This window comes from Hippocampus zosterae, chromosome 9 (genome assembly GCF_025434085.1).
Source record: "Hippocampus zosterae strain Florida chromosome 9, ASM2543408v3, whole genome shotgun sequence".
Taxonomy (NCBI): Eukaryota; Metazoa; Chordata; class Actinopteri; order Syngnathiformes; family Syngnathidae; genus Hippocampus; species Hippocampus zosterae.
In genome coordinates, this window is record NC_067459.1 from 12251564 (window position 1) to 12272204 (window position 20641).

The 20641-nt window shown below is 42.8% G+C and overlaps 2 protein-coding genes across 3 annotated transcripts; one reads left to right on the top strand and one right to left on the bottom strand.

The window, feature by feature from the left end:
* Positions 1-727: 727 nt before the first annotated feature.
* On the top strand, positions 728-7699 carry si:dkey-183j2.10 (probable glutamate receptor). Of its 2 annotated transcripts, none has more exons than XM_052075650.1 (10): positions 728-839; positions 935-1019; positions 3346-3377; positions 3455-3634; positions 3702-3925; positions 4449-4546; positions 5098-5315; positions 6305-6524; positions 6703-6947; positions 7356-7699. In XM_052075650.1, the coding sequence occupies exons 2-10, from the start codon at positions 959-961 to the stop codon at positions 7464-7466; spliced, it is 1389 nt and encodes a 462-aa protein (XP_051931610.1). In that variant the 5' UTR covers positions 728-839; positions 935-958; the 3' UTR covers positions 7467-7699. The 2 variants fall into 2 exon arrangements, with proteins under 2 accessions (XP_051931610.1, XP_051931609.1); XM_052075649.1 differs by having other exon boundaries at positions 728-834.
* A 288-nt stretch (positions 7700-7987) lies between these two features.
* plch2b (phospholipase C, eta 2b) lies at positions 7988-18307 on the bottom strand. Its single transcript, XM_052075627.1, has 20 exons — positions 17885-18307; positions 16966-17112; positions 16310-16553; positions 15653-15782; positions 15011-15181; positions 14474-14567; positions 14201-14404; positions 13877-13997; positions 13629-13800; positions 12455-12565; positions 12298-12381; positions 12006-12103; positions 11708-11796; positions 11431-11616; positions 11243-11350; positions 11052-11176; positions 10191-10275; positions 9936-10082; positions 9765-9838; positions 7988-9704 (listed from the first exon to the last, which is right to left on the bottom strand). Exons 1-20 carry the CDS (start codon positions 18162-18164, stop codon positions 8658-8660), a joined length of 3717 nt encoding a protein of 1238 aa, XP_051931587.1. The 5' UTR covers positions 18165-18307; the 3' UTR covers positions 7988-8657.
* Positions 18308-20641: the final 2334 nt, after the last annotated feature.

The window sequence follows — 20641 nt, forward strand, 5'->3', positions numbered from 1 at the left end:
ACATTTGAACTCATTTTACAACATTTACCTTAAAATTAATAGCTGACATTTTCATTTTAAAAAATGCTGCAAAAGTGCGAGGACATTGTTTTGTATGTAGCTGCTCCTTAAACATATTAAAAATATACAATTTTCCCATTACCCATTTAATCATGTTTTTGACTCACTGATATATTTATGCTGCAATGGTGCCTTATGAGTTCATTTGTTCTGTGATCATGCTCACAATTAGCCCGAATCACTTGCTGGGAACAGTCGTATCAGAAAGTCAATGTACATATAACACAAAGAACACTTTCACAACCAAGCGATTCAATAAACTGCATTAATTAGCCTTTTTTTGTGTGTCTGTGCAAGAAATTAAAAAATATATATGCCAGCGGGTATTGTTATACTGTCCACCTACAGGAGTTGCTACACCATTTATGTTCAATATCTGTTGTTTAAGTGGTTATAACTACTGCCACATCAATGATCACCTTGTTCTCTTGTCTCTGGTATTTTTCATTGAGTGTTAGCATAAAAGTGGCAGTATTCCGTAAGTTATGTAGTTTTGTTGAATACACAACGTATAATTATTTTTGTTTTATGTTTAATCTTAATTAAGAAATGACAATCAACAGCTTGCTAGTAGTACTAAAATCAATGAAGTCTTTTTCCCACACTCTGTCCCCTTTAATATTTTTCTCCCGACTCCACATCTCTTTCACAATCTCCTCCCATCAAGCTAGCGTCACTGCTGGTTATCATTACCAATTTGCAAATCATCACATCACACTCTTTCACTCTGTGGTGCACTTCAGTTCTACTGAGATCCAACGTCCCAGACCAACGGTCAGGTGCAGTGTTGACCAAAATAGGCTACACAAAATAATACATATGTATTATTAAAGATGTAAAATATGTGACAGCCACTTTGCTTTTTAAATTACAGGATAGACAACGTCAAATCATCAGGATGCTGTTTATCTTTTTATCATCTGTTGGATTCTTCTTCAACATTGGGAAAAGCACTGCAGGTAAGGAATTTGCACAGATCGTGCTCTATACTGTACATGCATTTTTGACTTGACCAACTAATTCTATATTTAGTCCAAAATCTCAGAAATGCTTATAACATCCATCCCTTATCTGAACAACCATAATAATAATCTTTTAGCATAATTAGGTCCACATATTTTGGACTGAAATTGCCCCTCTCACAATGGACTAGTTGTATGCAAATCAATTTCACAGTTGAGACGTCTTGAGTTTGAACCTCTTTGTGGACTTTGCTTTCTTGGGTTTTGTCAGTGTACTCCAGCTTTGTCCCACATTCCAACAACATGCATGATGTGTTGAAGACCCTGATTTGTCTATCGGCGTGTGTAAATGAGATTGTTGCGTCAAAAGGTCCCCTGGGATTGGCTTGTGACCAGTCCAGTGCGAACTCGAGGTTTTAGATGACCTCTTACCAAACAAAGGATGATACAGTGTAGAAAATGGATGATTGGTTGGCCCCCGTTCAACCACAGCAACATTACAGTGCACATATTTTAACCAGATGAGAAAATTCTAGAAAATATGTCAGAGTTTTTAATCCCTGAATCCAAGCATATCAATGTGTGACCCGGTCACAGCATTTGGCAACTTCCTTTGGCGCATCACCAAACTCCCCAGTGTGTTGTTTTTGTCCTTACGTGACATAAATGCATAATTTGTCGCCTCTGCATCAAAAGTCTCGCTCCACATCCTGTCCAACTGCTGAGAATGAAGAAAAGAAGTTGACCTTTCATCCAAAAATAGTCGTAAATCATCAATGTGGAAGACGGGGCCATACAAAGGTCCTGTGTTTTTCGGTGACATGGGGTTGGAAGTGCCTGTGCACATGTCATCTTTTTGAAAAGGAGGATCTGCGAGGGCCTTGGCCCGGAGGACTGACGCTTTTTATACTCTTTTGACTAGCCTCTCATGTCTCAGTGCCATGACACTGACACCTTTTGAATGGACATGCCGCTGTGGACTGAAGAGTGCGGCCTTAACAACAAGCCAGAGTGGTCAGATCACCATGACGCAGGAAGGAGATATTGTGCCCTCCAAGTGTTCATTCCAAATACACAAAGGAAGCTTTGATTTTCCTTCGTGACATCAGCCAGGAAAACATGAGCTTGTTTTTGCCCTTTTTATATGGGCTGGCCCAGCAGTGGTTGGGTTTTGGGGCACCGGGAGGGAATCAAACCCACTGTACCCATTTGAAGGCAGAAGTAATTTCTATGATTTTGCCTTAAATTATTTCACACTGCATAATCCACGGCGGCACGGTTAGCACGCCGGCCTCACAGTGCAAAGGTGCAGGGTTCGATTTCGGCTCCGGGACTTCTGTGTGGAGTTTGCATATTCTCCCAGTGAGTGTGTGTGTTTTTCTCCAGGTACTCCAGTTTCCTGCCACATTCCAAAAACGTGAACACTCTAAATTGTCCGTAGGGGTGAGTGTGATCGGGGATTCGTCTATGTGTGCCCTGCGAATGAATGACTGGCAACCAGTTCAGGGTGTACTCCGTCTACTGCCCGAAGACAGCTGGGATGAGCTCCAGCACGGCCATGAGGATAAGCAGTTCGGATAATGGATGGATGTTTTATCCACCCATCTATTTTCTGTAGCGCCTGTTGGCATTACTGTCACAAGTGAGCTGGAGCCTCTGCCACCTGACATGTAGTGCGAAAAGTGGGGTACACCTTTAAGGTTGTCAGCCAAGGACAGGGGAAATGTAGACAAATAACCACTGATACTCACGTTCGCAACTCCCGACAATTGAGATTCTTCGTTCAATTTTTGGAAATTGGTTAAAGTTTGTGATTTGCAGTTTTTCTATTTAATGTTTTTGATGAGGTGCTAAATGCAAATGTTGACACACAGACTGCCATGTGAAACTGCTTATTTTGAGCCTGGGTGCAGTGTTGTCATTCAGTGATCACAATATATTTTTTTAAATTTTAGAAAAATTTTAAACTAGATTAAATTTAGAATTGTGTAATTCACAATTAGTGCCACTTTACTACCAGTCCAGTGGACTGGTAGTAAAGTGGATTGTATGTGTGGACTGAGTCCACACATACAATTCTCCTTTTCCTCAATTGGCGGTTATTGTGATTGTGCCTTTCCCAGGAAGTCATTTTCTTGAAGCTCCTCATGTATGGACTTATATGGTACTAAGGTTTATGCTCACAGTACACCTCTACCTCTTGCTTGGGCATCCATTATAATATTTAACTGCTGTTTTTTGCTTAAAAGTGAAGAAACATAATGTCACAGATCAGTATTAAAAGTAATGATTGTAACGATTATATTGTCTCCCCCTTAATCAGTGCAATCTGAGCTGAGAATTACAACAATTCTGGTAACCCTCCTATTTCTTTCATATATAATGGTGCGTACTCCTTAAATATTCACATTTTACATTGTACTGAACTGTAGCAAGAGCCTTATACAATGTCCAAAGGCTCACAACTGGAAGGCTTCTGCATGGACCTGCTGTCTGAAGTCGCCAAAAAGCTGGACTTCAGGTACAAAGTGCACCTTGTGAAGGACGCTTCGTATGGCAGACAGGATGACAACGGACACTGGAACGGGATGGTTGGGGAAGTGCTGCGAGGGGTAAGAAAATTGCCAAAAGAGTGTTGTCAATTGACATGGAGGAGCTTCATTTTAAGGTTTCTTGCAGGAGGCAGACTTGGCAATCGCACCTCTGACCCTGACCGCGGCTCGGGAGAAGGCGGTCGCCATGACCAAACCCTTCATGCAGACGGGAATAAGCATCCTACTGAAGAAGGACATCTCAGAGGGGATGGGCTTCTTTGATTTCCTCACTCCCTTTTCAGCTGAGACCTGGGCCGGTATTATCATCGCCTACCTGGCAACGGCTGCCTGCATCTCGATAGTAGCCAGGTTGGTCATAAAAGGTTCTGCTCGGATACAGTAATGTGTTAAGTAACATTTTAAAAGGGACATATAAAAAATGAATGCCATTAATCTATTCCAATATTCCAGGAAACAAACAAAAATTGGAATGTTTCTTTAAAATAAGAAAACTAGCATACGATAATATTACACTTTATAAGGAAACACATTAAATATATAATTAGATGAAATATACAGTATCAAACCCTTTTTGCCACATTGGTTACTTCATTTCAATGGACATTGTGCTGCTCCTTCTGATGTGTGTGGCTTGGCCACAAGGGCAGTGTGTTAAAGGCATTGGGACACAAATGAAAAAGAGTTTCAAAATGTCATCTGTAAGCTGTAGTACAGTTGACCCCTGCTATTCACGGGTGATATGGACCAAGGAGACCCACGGATTGCGAAAAGCTGCGTATTATTGATGAATACTGAAAAGGCAGAGCCCTATATTGCTTATTGATTCTTTACTGGTGAATGTTAACATAGATTTTTATTTATTTTTTGTCAGAGTCAGCCCGAGTGAGTGGAGTCAACCTCAGAGTGAGCGGAGCACTTTCAGCTTTGCACACAGCCTTTGGTACGCTACTGGGGCGCTAACGCTACAAGGTAATTAGCACAGTGTGACATCAAGGTGAGTGTTTCTCAGACTCTTGGAAATTGCCAGCTGTTAACATTAAGTTCCACACATTCCGACCAACTTTTTTGTTGTTGTTGTTGAACATGATTTAATTTGCATGACTTCTTTATGATTTTGATTCAACCTTCAAATACTATGGCTATGTCAAAATTTACATGCTGCGTTTTTAAAAGAATGATATCACTTCTGGCGTGACTCTACCACATGAGGTGTCCAAATTCACATTAAGCCTGTCCAAAAAAACAGTTTATGCCGTCCACGGAGGCTACATCGGGAGGAGCCTTTGAAGGTGTCAAAGAGTCCAGCCTGCAAATTGCTTTTTTCTAGAATTTGGAAACCAAGTGTGGTCAAGTTGGGCCAAAAATGACGTCATGCCAAAAAATGTGGCCCTCTAAAGATGCGGCCTATGAATTTGGACAGAGCCTACATATCCTTCAATCTGCTTCTCTATGAAATAACTTTTTCTTATTATTTTTTTTTAACGGGATAGCACAGAGTTAATGTTTTGTTTTGTTGCCAGGTGCCGGTCCACATCCCCGTGCGCTCTCAGGACGTGTTGTCTGCTGCAGCTGGTGGCTATTTGCTGTGGTGATCCTGGCTTGTTATTTCTCCAACCTCAGCCTGTCCAAAAGCCCTGAGTCTACTCAGCTAAGCGTGAAAGGCTTCGAGGACTTGGCCAATCAGAATGTGATTGAATACGGGTGCCTGAGCGCCTCTTCCACGCTGGCCTTCTTCAAGGTGTGCATGATGGCCCGCCATTTAATAATGAAGACAATAATAAAAATAAATTGGGATTTGCTGGGGACCTGTCCAGGGTGTACCCTGCCTCTCACCCAAAGTCAGCCGGGGTAGACTCCGGCTCACCTGTGACACAGGCAGGCTTAAAACAGTTTGGGATTTTTCATTATAGTTTTGATTTTGTTTTGACTTTTTTTTAAAATTCAATTAGTTTTGTTTTAATTATTAGTTATTTTTTTGTAGTTTTTATGTTTTTTAAAATGTGTTGTTGTTTATTTTTTGTTAGTTTTAGTATTAGTTTATTTTGTTTAATATATAGAGTACAAGATAAGACTACAACTATCAAACAACAGTTTGACTTTATTTCTTCTGCACAGATGTACAGCAATACCAAAATTGATAAACCAAAACCTCATGCACGATATTAATTGAAAAAGACAAAATTGCACAGCATTTTTGCTTTCTTTAATATTAGCTTTTATTGATGTCAGATGCAGTTTCAGTTGGTTTTCATTTGTATTTTATTTTGTGAACAAACATGTTTTTTTTTCTCCAGTTTTAGTTTTGGATGTTTTGTTATTTTGGTCCCAAGCGAATATAAGTGGTACAGAAAATGAAAGGAAAAATATATTTAAAAAGGGTGCTAAACTTCTCATGATGATACAGACAAATGTCCAGCTCATACTTGGCAGCGGTGGAAGTTAACAACTGATCACCTGGTAGCTAACAGTGAGCTGCTCAACATAAAATACAGAAGATGCCGTATACTTAAAATGAAATGAGTTATTGTACACTGCTCTTCAAAAGTTTGGTGTGACCTAAAAATATTTCTATTTCATGTTTATGAAATAAGGGCATTTCTAAGTGACCCCCAAACTTTTAAATGCAGCGTTTACAGCAAAATAAAGCAAGTATTGGCTTTATATCGGTTGCGTTATCACATTTTCATAAAACCAATTCTATGTTTGTATTTTTCCTTTCTCGCCTAGAATTCTGACAACCCGGTATATCGTAGGATCTATGAGCACATGGAGAGAAGCAAAAGTCTGGTGTCGTCCATGGATGAAGGCATCCAACGTGTGAAAGAGGGCAACTTTGCCTTCATTGGGGAGTCGGTATCTCTGGACTTGGCAGTGGCACGCCACTGCGACCTGGTCAGAGCCCATGAGGTGGTCGGCATGAGGGGATACAGCATTGCCGCCATGCTTGGTGAAGCCTCTTATTCGACCTCCTAAAGTGTTACATTTATATTGCTGTAATATAATCTTTGCACGTTTTCAGCATTTATTTTCAAACACGTATTTGGAAACACGTTTTTGAATTTACATTCTATTCTGTTTAAATGGGTGTTCATCATCTGACTAAGCATGACTCTTACTTTTCCAAGGATCCCCGTTCATAAAGAACCTGAACCTAGCCATCCTGCAGCTGAGCGAGGCAGGCGAGCTGGCTTATCTGCAAAGCAAATGGTGGGCCAGCAGCTGCATGGCGGACAAGGCCAAGGCGGCAGCTGCGCAGCCGCACGGCTTCAAGGGAATGTTTGTGGTGCTTGCGTTGGGCCTGACGCTTGGAACACTGCTGGCCATCCTGGAGCTCGCTTCGAGGAGTCGCAGCAGTGCGGCAGAGCAGAAGGTGGGATCATATCACCGCAGGCGTATTTTATTGTTACGAGTAGTTAGATTGAAGCAGGGGTGTTCAAGCTTTTTTCTTTGAGTGAGCATCCAGAAAAATGAAGGATGCAAGGGCAACCTTCCAATTCTTCTACTTTATGAAACGTGCTAAAACAAATACATCAAGCAATTTTTCAATTGGTTTTACATGATTGTTATTTTCAACACATTTTTATATTAGATGTGATGAGGCATACGCCGGTAGCTTCTCATTTTTCAGTATTTTGAATTGAAATTGGACTTTGGAACTTTGGACACCCCTGGAATTAAAGTTCCCTCTCATTTACAAACTCAAAATCATTAAAGCAATGAAAAAACATCAACATAGAGTTACACACGTCTTTTTTGTTTCAATAAATTCTGCCCACAGAAATCTTTCTGCCGAGTGCTGACTGAAGAGCTCAGCTTGCGTTTCCGGAGCAGCAACAGAGCAACAAAGCGAACTCAAGAATCTGTTGATAAAGAAACCGAAAAGGCATAGAATCATTCTTTACACACTGATAATTGGCCCTTTTTGATAGCCTATAACACTGATAAAAACCTTACATAGATCTTACTTATTACTGAGCTACTATTGTATAAATGTACCGGTAATACAAATGCTCAAACAATTAGCAACTAACTGTGAACTGAAATAAAAGCAAACTTTGCATAAAACATTGTGAAAAATTAATATTAAAGGAAGCATAACATAAATAAAAAGTGTATGTCACAGGTTTTTGTTCTTCTTTTATTAATTAGTCAGAATGGAGTGCTTGGCAAAAATCACACTTTCTGGCCATTTTGCTTTGTGTTTTGAGCCCAAATTTGATGTTTAATGAACATCTCAGTTTCCAAAAATCTGATTTTTCTGGGTATTCCTTGATGGGTCAGGCATTAAAGGGTTAAGTGAGTGTAAGCTATGTGGTGGCTCAAGTATTGTGAAAAAAAATTGAACGCACTGTAATGCCTTCATATGTGGACAAGGAGTGCCAAAGCAGCCAATGCACATTCACACGTTGGTTGAGTTCGACACTGAAACACAAATACAATAAAAGGTACTGGCAAGGAGCTGCTGTTGACCCCAACTCACACACAGAATCTCACACATAAACTTAGTTGGCCAAACTGACTCCAGTTCCAGATGTCACTCACTATCAGCCACACACATTAAAGGCAGTAATTATACTATGTAAAAGCAGTGTATTTCTTTACAATCTCTTTTATTCATTTTTGGAAAAGATTTTATACACTACAGTGCTATTTTTATTATTATTTATTATTAAAAATACATTAAAAAAAGGTGTCTTTTGGGGAGGTAGTAGACTGGAACAGCAATTTAAATTCATTCAGGTTGGGGAAATGCATTTGCTATACAATTATTCTCTTGAACTACGACCTGGCTCAGTGAAGTTCTTCCCCTGAGTTTAACATGGTGTTGCCCTGAGCCCCCAAAAAGCAAATATCCAAAATTTTCATCAAATAGTGGAGTATACCCCCTCCCCAAAAAAACAAAAAAAACCCAAACAAAATAAAACAAGAATTTGCGAATGCTAAACCGCAAATATGCGGGGTATATCGTAACTGCATAGTGACGAACAAGCCTGATCACACAACGTACAAAACTGTAAATCAAGTTAGCACTGTACATTGGTAGCCTGACCAGTAGCGACAAAGCCTAAAGGCTATGTTTTCACAAATCCTGATCATCAAACAAAAGTGGCGATTGACATCGGATCGCTCTCAGCTTTTCATCAAAAAGCGTCTTCATCTCCCTCTGCAGTGTGCCAACGCACTGCTCCGAACCCGCTACAACCGGGCCATCTTTGAACTCCAGGCTGTCTGAGCTGCTCCCACTGCTGGATGAACTGTCGGACAAGCACAGACCGTTGGGTACAGTCCTCACCTGTCGGCCGCTGTCCTTATACATACTATGGACTGGCCCGGTTTGCCAGTGGGAAGCAGGCCTGCGGTTGACCATGGGTGTAATGGGGGAGGTGTTGGGATTTCGATCACAGCTGCACGACCGGACTTTTGTTCGTATCGGGGTGGAGGGTCTGGGGATAGTAGGGGCCTCTAAGGTCCTTCTGACCCGAGCCGGGGATGGTGGAGGGACAAGAGGTACAAATTTGGCTTCGGAATGTAAAGGATGTTGTGTTATTGAGTTAGGGGCTGCGTGTGACGCTTTGTCCGGTGGCTCTGGGCCAGTCGGTGCCTCTGCTTGGACCACCACAGGAGGTTCAGGTTCCTCTGGTCCAAATGTGTGAAGTGTCTGCAACTCAGCAGCTTCAGACAAAGACTGAGGCTCATTGAATTTATCTGGAACATGATCCTGTCTGTCTTCAGTGGGACTGTTTGGACGTGAAGGGCTGTCCAGGTCAAAGCTGTCTTGAAGCAGCAATGCCGGCACAGGGTTTGAATCCATGGAGGACATCTTGCTGAAGATCCCTCTCCTAGGGTCATGAATTTTGACTCGGTGGGCCCGTCTCACGGGTTCACTCATGATCCCTTTGTGCATAGCGGCTCTAGTGGCGGGCCCTTGAACCAGAACGGCCATTTCTCCGTTCCTGCTGTCTTGCGAGAAGGAGTCGGCATCCTTACGGAGGTATGGTGGGGGCCAATCTTCCGAGGACTGCACAGACGAGTCGACGGACGGCTGCTTATGGAGTCCCTTCATGTGCTTCTGGGCTGCTTTTTGGATTTGCTTTCTGGCCACTTGCACAGGATTTGCTGGTTTTACCTATGACACAAAATATTTCATAAATGAAAGGTTAAATGTGCATACGTGCAAAGAACTTACCTTGCCATCAATGATAGCAATATGAACAAAGATGGAAGACTCCACCATGCCTTCCAAGTACACATGTCGATAACCTAAGAGTTCACAAAAGAGGGATCTCATTTATTTCAGACGAGTGTTTACTATTTACAGATAGTGACCACCTCTTCACAGCCAGTCTGCGGCTCTCACCTGGCATCATGCTGCTCAAGGCTATGGTCCTCTGGCCAATGAAATCTCTCCCAATGGGATCATGATCCCAGACTTGAAAGCGCACCAGAGCAATCTGTGGCATTAGAATGTGGAAGACAAGAGTTTCCTCCCACATGGGGTTGAAACCTGAGGGACAGTAAAATGCAGGGTTCATGCATTGATCTACTTTCATACCTACTGACCTACCTTTCAAAATGGTAATGCTACATTAATGGGATGTGAAAACTGAAATACCGTTATCATCCACCACCCTGGTTTGCTGCTTTGAACAGTCAATGGGTAGGCCAATAATTTCAACCTCCACAAAGGGATCAATGATCTGTCAGTGCCAAAGACAAATCAAGTCAAGTCAACAGTATTTATAGAGCACTTTCAAACAGCCATCGCTGCATACAAAGTGCTGTACATGGAGCAATTTAACATGCACAATAAACAGTAAGACAAATCGGTAATAAAGGCGGTAGAAAGCACCAAACAGTAAAACCAAGAACAAATCTAAGTCATGCTGAGTCGAATTCCAAAGAATACAAGTGAGTTTTGAGGAGGGCTTTGAAGATGGGCAGCGAGGAGGCTTGCCGAATGTTCAGTGGGAGGTCATTCCAGAGAGAGAGACCAGCAAGAGAAAAGGCTCGATTCCCTCTGAGCCTCAGTTTAGTTCTTGGTACTTCTAATAATGTCTGGTCTACAGACCTGAAGCGCCGGGCAGGTGTGTAGGGGCGGATGAGCTCAGAGAGGTAAGGTGGCGCGATATTAGTCAGAGATTTGAAAACAAAGAGGAGGATCTTGAAAATAACTCTAAAATGAATTTGGAGCCAGTGAAGGGATGCAAGAGTAGGAGTTATGTGCTCCCTCTTACGAGTACCAGTCAAGAGGCGAGCAGCGGCATTCTGGACTAGCTGAAGGCGCTTAATGGAGGACTGGCTGACTCCAAAGTAAAGGGCATTGCAGTAATCGACCCGGGATGTGACAAAGGCATGAATTACTGTCTCAAAGTGTTCATGTGAGAGGAGACGTTTTATTTTCAATCAAATATGTAACGTGTCTTCACAGGCTGAAAAGAAATAGCCTGAGCGCAGTGCGATATTTTATACTGACCTCTCCTCTGTCTCCAAACATGGAGTCTTTAGGTTTGGGAAGCTGCTGTCCGCTGATGATCTTCAGCACTAATTGAATCTTCTTCTGTCCTGGAAGTGGATCCTCCACATTGGGGTTAAAGGCACCTGAAAAAAACAAAAACAATCGAGGGGATGCTCGCCAGTTCATACAGATGAAGAATATTTGCATACCTTTACGCATGATTTTAGGCTTCAGAATGTATCCGCAGTTTGCATTGCTTGCGAATTTGGCTTGGTTCAGTTCAAGCATGCGACCCTCTGTTTGGTAGTTCATTGCAACTGGAATACAAGGTATCCAATCGTAAAACATGCTTGTATATTCACACACTAATATACATTTATTTATTTCATAATTTTACCCATGTGACATCCTGCGTTCCAGTAGGGTTGTGGGTTGAAGTTGCTGGAGTCCACCCGGTAGTTGGATGGGTAGACCCTCAGGAGTTGGCGCTGGTTGAAACGCACCAGGTGACCAGGTTTCAGCAGGACGATCTGGTTCATGACGGTTTCGTTGAGTGACGACACCTGCCAAGTGTTTGTAAAGGCTTCCAGACAAAAACAAAACAACACAAACAAACCCACCAAAAAATTACATTTATTTCTCAGACCCAAATCATAAAATAAAATGAAGGTTACCTTGTGTTTCTATGTCGTGCACTCGCACGGACTTTGTGTACTTGACGAGGTCGGACAGAGCACGGGACAGCCTCATTGTCTTCCTCTTCCTAAAGTATTTTGGAAAATTAACTTTAATTGCTTGTATACGATATTTGTGTCTCTCAAGGGCCTGCCCACCATTCAAGTGTGAAATAAAGTAACCAAATAAACCTTTTGATATCCATTGGAAAATGTTTATATGAGTGAGCAATTCTGACTTTTATGAATTGGGTAGTCACAATTGGAAGATCAAAGATGAAACAGAAAAGAGCTTTACTTGGGGTGATAAACAATTTGTGTCCTGTCCCTGCTGCTGCTGTAGTCTGACTCGCCATCAGACCTGACCTTACTCCTCACCCGGATTCTCTTTTTCCTCTGCAACAATCACATAAATGACACTTAATGTTATGTTCCAAGCATTTCCAGTCAGGGATGGGAAACCTAGGTCCAGAAAGTTTTAAAATATCCTGCCACGGTTTGGCGTGAGCCACTTCTGTGGTAGAATTTTTACTTTCTGGACCTGGATTTTCAGTTCTCTGCATCCAAGACATCCAACCCAAGAGGCGTACCTTGCGTTTGAAGCTCCTCATGATGGATCTGCCGAAGCGTTTCTTATTCTTGGGCTGTCTAGCAGCTAGACCGCTGTTTTCCTCCTACGAGAGTTCTTGTACAGTAAATACGGTGCTCATCCAATGAAAGTGTGCTTAAAACAGTAGATGAATTTGCCTGGGAATCTTCCTCTTCCTCATCCTCCTCCTCTTCCTCATCCCCGGTATCTTCATCAGACACATCTCCTTCCTCTGCATTGGGATCCAGGTTTGCAGGGAGCTTCTTTCCCTGCAACACGTCAAATAACTTTAGTTGAATATCGATGAAAACCAGGATCGAGGAATATTTCTTCCATATTTTACCATTTGGATCACGATGGTATGGATCGTACTCCTTGACAGAGGTATATGCCCTACCTAACCTACCTAGGTAGGTAGGTAGGTAGGTAGGTAGGTAGGTAGGTAAATGGGTCGGCAGGTTGGTTGGTAAATGGTTAGCTGTACAAGTAAATAGTTTGGTAACAAAGTAGGTAAGTAGGCAATTAATGAAGTAGGTAATTTAGTTGTTGATAAGTGAGTAAGTAAACAGGTAACTAGGCCAGTAGTTGGCTTTATTGTTATTGTACCAGAAGGTACAACAAAATTGAATCGCAGCACCAATGTGCGGAAACATCAAACCACACTGAAAGATAAAAATACGCAGTATTAGAATGATGGATTTCTGTAGTACTGGTTTGAATCCGCTGCTAGGACAGCTTTGGGAGGTTGTCTTTGAGTCATCAGTATGTTTTGGCTTGTAATGTGCTGGAGCACCTCCTAAAGGGCAACAGGTCAAAGAGGTAGTGGAGCGTAGTGGAGTGTGGGCCTATCAATGTTCTGAGCTCTAGCGAGGTAGCAGGAGTTGTAAGTAGGAAAAGGATAGGCAGTTTAGTAGGTAGGTAGGTCAATATTTAGGAGGTATTTAGGTTGGTAAGTTGGTAGGTAGGAGTCAAGTAGACAGAGCCATAAGTAGGTAGCTTACTAGGGAAGTAGGAAGGTTGGTAGTTTGGTAGCTTAGAAGGTAGGTAGATAGCAGGTAGATATGTTCGTACATAATTAAGTAGCTTCATCAATAGGTCGTCGGCAGAAAGTTAGGTAGTTAGGTATGTAAATGCGCAGGTGAGTAGCAGGTAAATTAGATACTTAGGGGGGTCGTAAGTAGTCGGTAGGTTGGCTGGCAACTAGGTAGGTAGGTAGAGTGGTTGATGCAGTAAGCACCGTATGCATGTTTGAATAAATCCCGTCCAAGAATTGGATCGTGCTTGATTTTGCAGGTTCCGCTGTAGGTTGTCAGTAAGGCGTCTCAGTCTCACCTTGACTAAGATTTTTCCTTTGAGGATTTCTGGGGAGGGCAACTTTTTGCATTCATGCGTGTTGACGTTAGACAGGTCCAGCTTCTCCTGCAGCACCTCCTTCAAATATTCTGCCATTTTCTTCTGCTGAGGCACAGTGCAATGGTTCTCTATGGACAAAATCACCGGGTACCTGCAGAGGGGAGGAAGAACACATACTTGAAAGATTTGTTACCTCAACTAGCTCATATGACTGAATGACTGCATACTGTGATTTGGTGAAGGCGTATTTGTTGATCGTTTCAATGACATCTTTGAAAAGTATTTTGGATGTCAAGGTGTAACCATGGTGAATAATGGGCTCGCCATCTGGCCCATCCCAGCAGTCCACTGCAGAAGAACAGAGGTGGAAAATGTACTCAAACGCAATACATATAGCAGCCCCACCGACACAATTCCATTGCTTCAAATTTCATTGTGTATTTGCCAAACGTTAGAGTGTGAAATTCATCAGAGCGATCTAAAGCGCGAGACCATCTTTTAAATACGGTGGTCTCATGTTGAAACGGGAGCATCGGGTTAAAGAGGTTCACCTTCCACACAACGACATCCAGCCTGGAGAACATAAGCGTACATCTCAACACTGGACTGAGACAGAAGCTGGTCTCCGGTGAGGTAGGTGTTGTGTGATGTGGCGATGAAGTAGTTGCACAGCGGCTGCGTCATGTCCTGGTTCACCTGGTTATGCTCTGGATTGAAGATGTCACCTCCGGGACTTCGCATGTAGTTGGTGAAACCTGGACAGAAAGCACAGTTGAATGGATGTCATCTGAAACTGGCGGATGTAGTCGGCGTCGTGCTCGTACCGTCTATTCCCAGAACCAGACGTTGAAGGTTGTTAGGACACGGCTCAAACTTCGCCACAATTTCCATCAGGTGTTCTCTGGGTAGACCTCGCATCTAACGATCAAAAATAACGGGTTAAATTGTGTAATTTGAAAGTTTTCACCATCTCCACCTCATTCTCTCTGTTTGTTGTGTCTGTACTACCAAGTCCCTTCACATTAGTCCCTTAGTCTGCCGCTACCCCTCAGTTGGTCAGTCCTTTGACTCTGGTGCCATCAGCTCATCCGAAAAGTACTTAACACGTCGATCTCATAGTTCTGACGTTCAGGTTAGAACCTCTTTCCTGTGTGGAGTTTGCATATTCTCTTCAACCTTATGTGGGTTTTATCACAGTGTCCAAATGACTGCAGTGAGAGTGATCATAACAGCAAAGTCCTACGTGGCTTTGCAGAGTGTTTCTGCGATTCCTTAAAATAAGCAACGGTCACACTAAATAATACCAGCGGTAAGTAAGCTGGGGTAGAAAAGCACGCAAACATTTTGACACGTCGTCGTACCTTCTGCTCGTTCTCCAAGAAGCGGGCGAGGTCGTGCAGGTCCATGACTTCTTTTTGGTTGCTGTAAGAAATCATGATGAGGTAGAGGTCTCGCCGCGTGGAGATCATCTTGTAGAAGGAACAGAACTCCTCGAATGCCAAAGAGCCTTGGTTCTCATCTGTATCTGCCTCCTGCAACATGATGTGGAGCTCTATGTTTGTATTGTTTCCACAACTGCACCACACATTAGACTATAGGACCATATTTCTTCATTGAGTAGCTAGTGCCATCCATTTACTGAACTATAGTAGTTATCTACAGCAAACTGTATTGATTGACACCGGTCACTGACAGTGGAGTGATTCTGTCACTTGACGTCGCTGTGTGGTTTCCACTTCCCACTCAGTGATGATGTGAATGTGAGTGCTTGATTGAAGAATTGTTTGTGTTTCTATGTCCTGGGATTGTCTGGCATGTACGCGTGTAAAATTCGGCAGGCTGCAACTGAGTTTAGCTCATTGGTCTGCTTTTATACTACACAGTTTATACTTTGCTGCAACAGCCTCGTCTCCTTCCCCCGAATGAAAACCAAAAGGTGACCAATATGATCGATGCAAAAAGCGGCATAATGTTAGACTTGAAAGGTTTGGTCAAGGTCTTACCTGGAACATCGCACGGACTTTCTGTTTGGGTAGATTCACGTTGAGCTTGTGAAGCAGCTGGTGGACTTCTCCAATGCTCAGGGTGCCGTCCCCATTTTTGTCTGCTTCCGAGAAAGTCTGCTGAAGCCACGTGAGACTTGAAGTTAAGGCAGGTGACATGCGGGTTGGTACTATTCTACGATTGCTTGGAGGCGTGACAAAGTACTTTGGTATTGTAGAGTATTATTATGTTTTTTTTTAAACACTTTGTTAAATTTGGGGTTCGATTCCAGCTCCGGCCTCCCTGTGTGGAGTTTGCATGTTCTCCCCTGGCCTGCGTGGGTTTTCTCCGGGTGCTCCGGTTTCCTCCCACATTCCAAAAATATGCATAGCAGGCTGATTGAACACTCTGAATTGTCCCTAGGTGTGAGTGTGGGCGTGGATGGTTGTTCGTCTCTGTGTGCCCTAGGATTGGCTGGCAACTGATTCAGGGTGTGCCCCGCCGACTGCCCGAAGACAGCTGGGATAGGCTCCAGCACCCCCCGCGACCCTAGTGAGAATCAAGCGGTTCGGAAAATGGATGGATGGATAAATTTAGGACTTGAATCCGCACTTCTATTTTTGTACTTGTACTTAAGTGTGTGTCCTTTTGCCTCCTCTGGCAGCATCAAAGGATATTGATCGCGGGTGCGCTGCCTCCGAGCCAAGCTGTCCTCGTCGCTGATGCCGGCCATGAGGTACTTGAGTCCGGTAATCCACGTGCGGGCCTCCTCGCTATTGGAGCTGACCAGGTCCAGGGACTTGACACGATCGCCATAGTAAATGCTGAAGCAGCAATTTGGATCGAAGCGGTTGTCAGCGTACCTCCTGAAAACCTCAGACTTTTTCCCCTCGCGCACCTCGTGGATGGAGTCGATTGTAACTGAAACAAGACGATAAATCGTTGACAACTCTGCTGTATTTTTGTACGCAGGGCATATTCCAACGATCGCTGTGGATTGCTTTGATATGCTGTGACGAAGTAATTTTAGGATCCATTCAACCGTCCATCCATGCATTTGCTATATATCAGCCTAAGGAGCACAAGAGCGACAGACAATGGACGAATGGACGAATGGATATTTAGAAAAGATTTCTGTTCATATTCATGATTAATTAAAGTGTTAATGACGGTGCTCTCGTGCATTGCAGGCCTCCAAACATGGGCGATAAGGACACTTTTCTCCCTATACTTTCTCACTTGACTTCCCTATTGTCTGGACTGTGAGTGCAGTGTATTTTTTTCCTCTATGATTAAAGGAGGGGGAAAAAAATATACATTTATAATAGCTTACTTTTGGCTTTGTCTTGTTTCCTGGAGGGACGCCACCGGATACACGAGCGATGTTCATCCAAGTAGTAGAAGCGTACGAGTCTTTTCTTCTTTCCCTTCATTTTGGTCATCTGGCTCCCTGTCTGCATCGTGCACATGCACCTTTCCACTACAGGGGAGATCCCCCCCACCCAAACAAAAAAAAAACCTCATCTCAATTTCATGTTGACAATGCATAAAAAGGTGTGCAGTTGCCGACGTGGACGATGAACTGAGGTGAGAGGTGAGAAGGGTTCCGTTGACTGTTATGAGATCATGGGTGTGTCACAATGTGATTTACAGATGGTTTTCCTGCATTTGTTCACCTGATGATTTTCACAGCAATTCGAATGAACATCAGTTATATGGATTATATTTACTAATTTTATGTTAATTTGCGTTCAAGCCTTGTTCCTAACCCCCACACCTCTAACTGCACAAAAGCAAAACATGTGCCTCCGCATCATGTTTCTTGCTAAAATACAAAAATGGCACCTTTTCTTCCTTTTTAATAACCTTTAGGTGTTACAAGCATTTTTTGTTACCTGTCACACTTAAAACATTGAATAGGAGTTGAACAAACACATTTTTTCAGCTTTTTTACATTTATTTTTTTAATGAGCAGATGCATGTGTGTGTGCGTGTGTGTGTGTGCGCGCACACGCCAAGATCAGGTGACCCCAGTTTGTAATCTGAAAACTACATGTGACACAGCCTGCAGCTAATCCCAAAGGATTGTCTCAAATCCATATGGCCTCCCCGCAGGTTTATTCGAATGCGTACAAATGTCATACTTTGCTGGAGGTGTGCTAAAAATCCCAAAAGTGTGTGGATCATATCAACTCACTTCATCATTTTCTACCAAATCCGCACAATAGTTCCAAAAAAAATGTGAGTCTTACCAAATTGGCCCAGCCTCCATTTGGGTTGAGCGACCACACTCCCACCAATCCAGAAAAACTCCTCTGCCAGTCTGGAGATGGAGGCCTTCTGCCACAGTCTGGGAGAGCTCATGATGGATATGGCAGGGGAATTTGGAGGGTTGGGAGGAATCTTGGGAGAGCCCTCAGACTGGAAGGTTCTTGATGGCGGGCTGCCACTCATCTCTGGTGACGGCGGCGCCATCCCTGGGGAGGCATTCATCCCTGAAGTGAACATTTGTGTCCAGTTTTCCTGTCCCATGAGCCCCGCCGGCACTCTTCTCTGCAAAGTTGACGTCCTACGCACACGTCCTCATCACATCATGTCTTCATTACCCTCTGACGTAGAAAGCAACTTCAGATCGTGCATGCATTGTTGCTCGAACAGACGAAGAGCGCAGCATGTGACTGCCCACTTGTAAATCTCCCTCAAGCACTAATCCTGAAGTGAGGTTTTGCTTTCATGGAGGGATTTCCACAGAGCCATTAGGAAGGAGAAACAAATAATCACTCCATCACATCCTCACAATTATGAAGACATGCTTGAACTTGTACACAGTGCTGCAAATGATTATAAATACAATAATTTAGTTTGACATTTTTGAATGGGCACCTTTTCAATTTTCCAGGTAATCCTGATTCCAAGCAATGGGTCTTCCACACTTATGGTATTAAGCAAATCTTAATATTTATTATTTGTTCACTACCACCACCACCACTTGTACAGCAGATGTGGTATCTGTGAACTTGAAAGGGAGCTCCAATCTCCCCCAAACGTTTGTGTAAATAATATTATATACATTATATATTTTATATGTAATCCCAAAAAATATCCATAATATTGTACTGCATACACATTGTATAAAATACAATCATGTTGTGTAATGGAATACAATGTATTGTAGTGATGGGATTTTCGGATCTTTTCGGTGATCCGGTTCATTTGGATCGCCTCAGTGAAAAAAGCCAACTCTTTTTGGCTCTCAAACGTCTCTTTTAACTTTTAAGTATCCATCCATCCATCCATTTTCCAAACCGCTTGATCCTCACTAGGGTCGCGGGGGATGCTGGAGCCTATCCCAGCTATCTTCGGGCAGTAGGCGGGGGACACCCTGAATCGGTTGCCAGCCTCTGCACTGTGAAGTCGACGTGCTAACCACTGGACTACTGGGCCACCCTCTCTTAAATATTCATGACAAATTTAGCATAAATTTTGATAAATGCCTTGAACTAAATATTGCACTCTACTGACTGCAATTATCAAGCAAAGAAATAGCTTCTTACTTATTTTATTGAACATTAAAAAGGCTCCAAACAATAAACAATCAACAAAATTAAACTTCAACCAACAACAATCAAACATGCTGCATCTTAAGAAAAATAGTGAGTATTAACTGCAACAGCAGCAGTGAACAAAACAAACATAAGCTACTCCTTGCAGTCAACAAAACTAAATACTTCAACTTGGAACACTTCAGTTTGTCCAGTCTTTGAGAACACCCTCTATGACGAGACAGATGTTGCTACAATGCACTCTCCATTACTTTGATCAAACGGGGGTAGACGAAAGCTCGGTATTTCCACCAGCTCGGTGGATCAGCTGCCCTTGAAATCTGTGGTTCTTCAAGATATGCCCTAATTTAGTGTTTTGTGTTTTTGCACGCTTGGCTAATACTGTAAATACTGTAGTTCAGATTGTTTGCCTAAACGCCTTTGTGCTTTCATGGACAGTAGAGGGGATATAAACTAAAGGCATCCAATTCACCAAGAAGAAGAATAAGTACAAGCACAAGAACGGTACCACATCCGGTTCAATGAGCAAGTTTATCCGCTGTCCACAAGCCCTGTTCTGAGTGAGTAATTTTAACATTTTGAACTGACATCGCAGTTGATCTCTGAGTGTATAGATGTAAACAATTGGGGAGAGTTATTACGATACGTCGCTCCTTTAATTTTGTTGTTGTGACTCAACGTAGAAAACAACGTCAGCAAAGCGAGCACGCCGCCGAAAAGTAGACCTCAGCTGTCAATCAAAAAGCAATCGCGAACAGCGTTTAACTTGAATACTATTCTGTATGTTTTCCACACCAAAGCTGCTATCAGCAGTGGAAGTGTGATGGCTTCACATTGGGGAGGGGAGGGGGGGGGCGGCAGATTTGTTTCAAAACTATTCCCACACCCGTGACTTTGTTCATTTGTTTTTCGAAAGGAGGTTGCTCACTGTACTTTAGGTGTGGGGACAGACCCGCGAGTGGATCGCTCAAATAGATGCATTGCGAGTGGCGGCACGTTTAGAAATGGACGGGTTGAAAGTAAAAGTCTCCCACTTTACCAATAATGACTCAAATTGCCCCTGTAGCACTGATTCTGCCCCCCCCCCCAGCATAGATTACGCAGGCGCGCCGAGTCGCTGACGCGAAAGGTGGAACCAAAGTGCGTGGCTTAACATTCTCGTCGGACCCTTTAGTGCGCTGCACCCTTAAAAATGAGCGGGAAAAGGAGAAGCAGTCTGCAGAGAAGCAAATTACCACGACACGAGTGCTGTTTTCGACACACCATTTATATTTTCGACATAAACTCACAAAACGAAAGCTCCCAACAGTAGCATTAGTTATTCTAATTCCTCTTCATTTAAACATTTAACTTTAAAAATGAAAAGAAAAACGGACATTACATCATATTTCTATATGAAAAAGAAACAAATTGATCCCGACACAGAGAGAGAGTCAGATGATGATG

Bases quoted from the DNA above. Each gene is read 5' to 3' on its own strand.
- plch2b (XM_052075627.1), bottom strand. From the start codon at position 18,164: ATGGGACAGGAAAACTGGACACAAATGTTCACTTCAGGGATGAATGCC. The intron at 10,276-11,051 runs GTCAGTATAAAA...TGGCACTGACAG, and splicing joins TGTTTGGAGACAGAGGAGAG to ATCATTGATCCCTTTGTGGA. The intron at 9,839-9,935 runs GTGAGAGCCGCA...GTGAACTCTTAG, and splicing joins CTTGAGCAGCATGATGCCAG to GTTATCGACATGTGTACTTG.
- si:dkey-183j2.10 (XM_052075650.1), top strand. From the start codon at position 959: ATGCTGTTTATCTTTTTATCATCTGTTGGATTCTTCTTCAACATTGGG. The intron at 1,020-3,345 runs GTAAGGAATTTG...CCCCTTAATCAG, and splicing joins CATTGGGAAAAGCACTGCAG to TGCAATCTGAGCTGAGAATT. The intron at 5,316-6,304 runs GTGTGCATGATG...TTTCTCGCCTAG, and splicing joins CCACGCTGGCCTTCTTCAAG to AATTCTGACAACCCGGTATA.